This window comes from Solea senegalensis, linkage group LG4 (genome assembly GCF_019176455.1).
Source record: "Solea senegalensis isolate Sse05_10M linkage group LG4, IFAPA_SoseM_1, whole genome shotgun sequence".
NCBI classification, from domain to species: Eukaryota; Metazoa; Chordata; class Actinopteri; order Pleuronectiformes; family Soleidae; genus Solea; species Solea senegalensis.
The window spans coordinates 21,934,973-21,942,492 of NC_058024.1; the positions used below are offsets into that span (position 1 = coordinate 21,934,973).

Below are 7,520 nucleotides of genomic sequence, written 5' to 3' on the forward strand. Positions count from 1 at the left end.
CCTCCCTCTTCCCAGTAAGTCCCAGTCCCTGACCAATGCCTTCAACGCTTTCAGCGACTCCTCTTTCTTCCGCGGGGTCTCGAGCTCTGCAGGCGACGGCCAAGACGAGGCAAAGGCAGAGACCATTCGCAATCTCCGAAAGTCCTTCGCCAGCCTTTTCTCTGACTAGATACAGCCCGAAGCCATAGTCAGGCCCTCTTTGATTAATCCTGGCCCCTGTTTCGTCTTCGGCCAGCCACTCGATTGACATTAAATGTGAACCGGTCTGAGATTAAAAATGTGTGTGTTAACTGTACTGTATTCCCCCCTCCGTCCGAGTCCCTCTGCTCCTCCACCTTCGGCGTCTCTGTGTGAGTAACAGTGAGGCCTGCCGGGTGGGATGTTCAGCAATTGATCCTGTGCCAGAGCAAATGGACCCAAGGAGTTACGTCATTGAAATAGAATAGAAACAGATTGACTGGAGTATAAAAGGAATAAAAATCTTTATTTTTCCCAGAGCAAACCCTATAAAAAAACACACTAACAGTATATTATTCATGACTACAAATGGAATGTACATACAACATATATATATAGATATATATATATAGATATATATATTATACAGTAAATGAATATCAACACATAAATCTAGTTGCACTTTTCACACCTGTCAGTGGCATAACTCTTTCACTCAGTGGCTGGATTTATCCACATTTAAAAATAAAATAATATAATATATTCACATTATTTGATGGGTTTTCCCATCAGGTGAAAACGTTTGACTACTCGTGTAAATCCAGCCACTGTGTCTCTGGTCCTTGGTTACTGCTCGTCACTGCTGTCCCCCCCCACTCCCCTTTATTTTGTGTCCAAAGTTAATTGTCGTCTGTGGGAGTTGGAAATAATGTGTGTGTGTGTGTGTGTGTGTGTGTACATCTGTGCTCAGTTGTTATGCATGGCTCCTCCAAGTGGCTCGGTGTGACTTTTGGAGACGAAAGGAGCTCTATCAGTGTTTGAGTTTTACCCTCCGTTGCCTCTCTCTATCTATCTCTCTCCCTCTCTCTCTCTCTCTCTCTAGATGTTGTAGCCTTATTGTGAGCTATTCACAGCTTCGCTTGTTAGTTGTGCAGACCTGAGTCCATTACAGCTTGGAATTCCTTCATTTACAACAACAGTTTTCAAGATCAATTTGTAGGTAGATTCTGGAGCGTTCAGGACTCTGGGGATGTCTCGTAACATTTTAGACCAGGGGGGTGTCAAACTGAAATGACCTGGGGGTCAATGAGCTTCTAGACTGGTCTAGAGGGGGCGGGTCTAGGAAAAGAAATCGAGCGGCAATATTTCCTCGGTTAAGATATTCATGGTGATATTTCACAGAATTCCAAAGTAAAAGTGCTTGTTTTGACATGGAATGATCTATACTTCACAATAAAAGCATATTGATGACAGCAAAATAAATCCATTACTGGCAAAAACGGAGAAGTAAATCTAAAAAATGAAGTAAATAATAATGCTGACAACTATAATCAAAACACCTACCAAGCTTTTATGTATGTATATATATATACATGTATATGTAATTTAATGTTGAATGTAACACATTACATGTTAGTATTATAAAAATACAAGTAAGAGGAGATCGGGGACCACGTTTTCTTTATAATGTGAGATTAAGTTGTAATCGATTTGGGGAGGGGGGGGGCCTGCATGTGGCCCATGGGCCGCCAGTTTGACACCTTTGTTTTAGACTGACTGAATAAATCAACCCTCGCAGGTAAATGAATGCGTTCCAATCCGTTGCTCAGCGTCTGTTGCTGTAACTGGTGATTTCCTGTTTCACCTCTGTGTGTAGATTTATCAACAGTATTGTACTTTGTTGGTTATTCTCATGAAAAAGACACTCGAGACGAGTCTGTCACGACTGTCGGACACTGTCGACGTGCTATAAATAATAGATATGATCATACATACAATACAGGACCTGTGTATCCGTTTGGTTCCTTAACACTTACTCTACATTCCCACGTAAGATTCCGTTCAGTGGCGACTCTCCAGGTTGTTGTTTACTGCACTTAGATGCCGGGTTTTAGATTTATATATGCTGTATTTTAAAAGTGTTTGGTTTTGGATTGCAGGATTACAGAATTCAGAGCAACCTGGAATAAATTTACCCGGTCATTCTTTGTTACGTTGCCACCTTTCAGTTTCATATGTGTCGAAAAAATTTAAATATATATATATATATATATATGAACGGTATACCAGCCTCTCCGCTTCATCATCGTTAAGTACTAATGTTGCTAGTAAACTATAACACATTGTATTTGTATGTATGAACGTGTCATCTCAGGAGTTTATTTTTTGTAATATATTGACTGATTTATTTTTTCGAGGTTCCATATTTATGGTAGAGTATATTCTTTGTTTTGTATTGTGTTTTTAATCGTAATGCAATACGGCTTTGCATGATCTGGTGACTGATGATGATGGTGTTCTTTTTTCTGTACAGATTAAAGTGAATAAAGATGTGGTTCCATCGTGTCCCCTTTTATTCACTGCGTGTCACCTCTGCTGACGCCCTCGCTTTAGCGGTTTTCATTAAAGCTTCTCGTCAGTTTCCCCGCGGCGAGTAGTTGCACTTGTCGCTCTGTGATAACGGTTGTTACAAAGTCTTCTGCTGTGGCATCGTCGAGTTTGTGCAAATAACCATGAAGGCTTTTAGCGATTTTCCACGGCGTGTTTGACAAGTCTTACAACGTTCTGAAAACCTTAGATGATCAGAGCTTTTCATTTATCATCCGTCATTTCAGTTCTGCATTTGGAGAATCATTCTCTCTCTTTATGAATATATGGACATTTGAAAGACAATTAGACGTTATGGCTCAATTTGAGTGACATCTGGACATGACCTTTGACCCAAATCACATGGACAAAATGACATTTGTTATGTTAAATAATGTGAATTATGTATTGATTTGAGTTTGCTCATATTTTGAATAATCAAAACTCAAAATGCTTGAAGAAACAAATGAGGTAAAATCTTAAGCACTGAAGAGCTTATTGGTTGTTTTTAGTCGGACAGAGCTCTTGAAGCCACACCAGGCAGAGCTCTGTTGTCAGCTGATCCGCAGCTCTTACATGTGCCTAAAAAAACAGGAAAAAACTTCATAAGACATTTGTCTACTTAGCACTAGTTAGGCAAGACACCTTGGCTGACCTTCATCTTCATTTTAATCTTAATTGGTTTTAACCTCTGCTAATTGTTTTTCTCCCTTTCTCACATATACTGTACACCTGCTGCCAAGTCGCTTTTTTTGTCCCTCTATTTTAGATCGCTTATGTCATTGTTTTATTGTTTTTGTGCAATGACCTTAATTTGTTGGTTTGTGTTCTCTCTTCCTCTTATTCTGATTTACTTATTTAATGGTTTCATTGTCCTAAACTTGTGCCATTCTTATGGACTTAAGTGTCCTCTCTCCTCTGTCTCTGCCCTGTGACACCCCCCTTTTGTCCCTCCACCTCTCCTCTGTCCCCCATTTTTTTTCTCCTTGTTTTGCATGCTGTTTTGCTTCGCTTATGTAATATTGTTCTATTGTTTTGTCCTTTCTATTTGCTGTGTCGTACCGGCCATGACGTGTTGATCATCTCTCCCTGTTGTTCCCTGTTTCTCAAAATGCCTAAGATCACATCATTTAACGGACATAAAAACCATAATATTGCATCAACAAAGCCAACAACACAGTCATTGGGGTGACACAAGACTTTTGCACTCAGCGCTGTAGTTGTGCTAAACCAGCAGATGGCGCTATATACTTGTGGGAATAGAAAAATACACAGTACATCTCTGATCCATTGAGATGTTTATATATATAGATAATTTGTAATAAGTGTCTATTGGAGAATATCTGAAACAAGACAGAGTAATAAATGATCTTAGTCAAAAACCACATGCCTTAATATCAGTGGTATTGCTGTTATAAATTATTAATAGACAATGTTAAAAGGTCGTGCCCTTTTGGTCATTGTTGTACATGTCCTTATGTATGTCAACACATGATCAAAAACACAATCATCTGATATCCATGTGGGTTTTAATGTCTCTTTTATGTTAAAATGACATTAAATATTTCACTCTTTTATTCTTTAAACAGTTGGAGGGTCAAATCAGGGACTTCTTCAACTGATACAAGATTATTTTCATAGCTTTTTAGTGTTCTGTCGAAACAGATAATGTGAAGCATAAACACTCTGCTCTGCTCTTACTCCGTTTCAACAGCCAGTCAGTGGAGATCTGTGGGAACGTCTCCACCAACGCGGCTCATAGGGACACGGACGTGGGCGGTGAATGCACCAAAGCAAGTCTATAAGCCAGTCGCTGTTTATCTTGGTGCTCATCCCAACCTGCTGAAGCCAGGCCGAGGTCAGGGGAGGAATGGTTGTAGGAAGAGTGGGAAATTACACCCGATAAATGTCGTTACGTCCAGATTAATTCATGAATCACTTGAGGATGAAGGGGGGAAGTCAAGTCACCTTGGCCTATTTCCTGGTGCTGAGCAGTGTTGCTAATGCCTTGATTTCAAGGGTTTCATTTTCATCAGCTACGCTCGCTCCGCCGGGCCTGAAACATGACCCATCAGGTCCATGTATTTTCATTATTGTGTCATGACAGACAGTGTAGGAGGGTTTGAACATTTTCAGATAGCAGAGCTGCAGTCTGCTGGGATTCATGTGTGTAAACAGCTCAATATTATTACTTTGTTTTGTTTGTGACAGCAAAACCCTCAAGGGGGTCATTTCTTTATTTTTTTTCAAGTTCAGCATGAGGAAATTGTGCGTGGAGAGGATGACTATACATCTGAGACACAGCGAGGGAACGTGAGGATTCAGTGTGTAGGTCTGTAAATAAGCAGACTCCCAGCTCCCTGTATAGTCCCGAGTCAAGATCGGGTCAAAGTCAGCTGAAATCACTGCGGCTGGAAATCCATTTACATGTTGCTGCGTTTAAAACAGCATTCTGTGTGGTAACCTTTGGCATGATCTGGTTTTTATGATCAGGTTTTTACGTCTTTTGTGTTTTTTACTGGTTGAAAATATGCACAAAACCTTCTCTGAATCATCTCTTTTTCTGTCTTAAGACAGTGTTTCTTTCAACAAGTTAAGAGATTTTGATTCAAGTTTGGGGGACAAAGAAGAGTAATTCAATAAGTGAGTCTTTACCCAACTACCATCTAGTGTTAGTGAGGAGCACAAATAACAATATAAAAAAACAGGAATATTCATATTTCTTCTTTTATTTTAGTGGACAATTAACAAATATTTGGATTTTAAGCATCACATAGTATCAAGAAAAGCTGCTTCTATCCAACATAACTTAGACATTTATTACAATCAAACACAGGATGTGGTTCAGGATCTTCATGACATAATGTTAGAAAATGTGAAATCCTTTTCATTCCCCTAGTCCATTCCTTTGCTGTGGGACGACCAACTCTTAAAACATATTATTATATTATAATATTCTTATACTGAGAATCATTGTTGCGCCACAGATGAGATGCAATTGTGGGGGTAAAAGTGGCAGAGCAAGTGCCAGCCAATATGTCAAATATTTCACACCCAAACGGACAAACTAAGCAACACTCCCAGATCACGTGCAACTCGTTTTTTGTTTTTTTTACACTTTCCACATCTATTGTGATTTCAAGATAAGTGGGAAGGAAGGAATGTGAAGAGTTTCCACACACACACAAAACATCAGGGGTAAAATACATGGGCGTGACTATAGATTTCTGTGTCTAGTTAGAAATTGTGAGGTTCATATTAGTTAATATATATATATATATTCATAGACGTCTTTGGAAAAAGTGGAATTCTAACATGGCAAAAATCACAGGCCTGACGACAGGTGAAGTTCCTTCCCACTTATCTTAAAAAATCTGATACAATCCTAAAATCCTTGTATTTATATATGTATATATATATATATATATATATTTGGGCTGTTGGAAAATTATCTCTTTGAAATGACTCGGCACAAATGTGCTTCATAGTTGTAAATTGCCGTGGGAATAATAGACAACTCCTTCCTTATATGGACATCCTGGGGTTTTAGGTCACATATTCAGGCTTTAAATTTGTTTCGTCTTCTTATGTGTTGTTGAGTCAAAGTTATGATGCATTTTTAGTCGTGATATAGCAATAAGTAGCAATAATTGTGCAGAAGTCACAAAATACACTGTTTTTCTTTTCTTTTTGTTCATAAAAACAAGCCAAGTGAACTTTAATCTGTGGCGTATTTCCAAATTTCACAAATTAAATCCAATGTAAAAATGATTTAGTACTTTTTGTTCAGGTGGATTTATATAAAAACTGAAAAAAAGGATCTAAACAGCTGTCTTATATATAAATTCCGCAATACAGCTTTAACAGGCTGCACGAGCTCGCGCCAGCGGACCCGAATCAGTTTCTGGCGGGCAATCACTTTCCGGCACAACACCTGTCCACAGTTCTTCTTCTGGTCCAGTCCGCAGTACAAATCTGCCAACCAGGCATTCTGTTTATAAGTCGACGTTTAGACGCGTTTAATGACAATTACTGAATAGTGACTTAAAAGAAAACCGCGACATAAGGACAGCGTGCGAAGTTAAATCAGAGCTGCGGAGGTAATTTGATGCCTCCGCGTGTGTCCTCACGATCCAGGCTCTGAGCGCGGAGAGGAGGGAGGAGGAGGAGGAGGAGAGAGGAGCAACGGCAGCTACAGCTACAGCTACAGCAGCGGTGGCTACATGACCGCAAACCTCCACTGCAAACACACGCCGGACCAGTGAATGAGTGAGTGTGTGGAGGAAGCGACGACACGAACCGCGCGTCCTCAACTGACTCACAAAAAACAGTTCACCGGACCTTCAAACTTCAGAGAGGAGAGCGTCCTCTGCGCGTGACACACACAGGTCAGTCACCTACCGTATACGTGTGTGTGTGTGTGTATCGCCTCTGACCTCTGACATGTCAGGACAAGAGTCCCAAAACCTGGTCCCAGTGAGGCACAACTACTACTACTACTACTACTACTACTACTACATCTCTGAGCCTCTGGTTAAGGCCGGAGGTGAGATGAGGGAGTTAGACATGAAGTGGTTATGTTAGAGATGAGGTTTTTATGGTTTGGCCGATCAGATAATTGGTGTGTGTGTGAGTAACTCCTACATCATCATGAAAACCATAAACATCATTGGTGGCATTAATGCTAAATAAAGACACTCTTGAAATACATATTAGTAAGCAAAATAACAAAAACAGAACCTCTACTACTACTTTTAACAACAATAATAATGATGATAAAAGTCATATATATATATGTTCATTTATATTTTTACATGTTTATGTATATGTATTTATAGTAGTAGTAGTAGTAAACCTCCTCAGTGATGGTGAGACTGTACTGTCTCATGGAGGTGGACACTTCTCTCAGTGTGACAGGGTTGGTGGTGGTGATGGAGGGGGAGGAGAGGTGGGGCAGCCACAGCACTGTCAAGTGC

At 39.9% G+C, this 7,520-nt stretch overlaps 1 protein-coding gene across 1 annotated transcript in view; it reads left to right on the top strand.

The window, feature by feature from the left end:
• The window catches only part of syn2b (synapsin IIb), a 59,853-nt gene extending 57,330 nt beyond the window's left edge, over window positions 1–2,523 (top strand). The window contains exon 13 of the mRNA XM_044023790.1: window positions 16–2,523. Within this exon, the coding sequence (XP_043879725.1) occupies window positions 16–169 (154 nt within the window). The 3' untranslated portion in view covers window positions 170–2,523. The remainder of the gene's footprint in view (window positions 1–15) is intronic.
• Window positions 2,524–7,520: the final 4,997 nt, after the last annotated feature.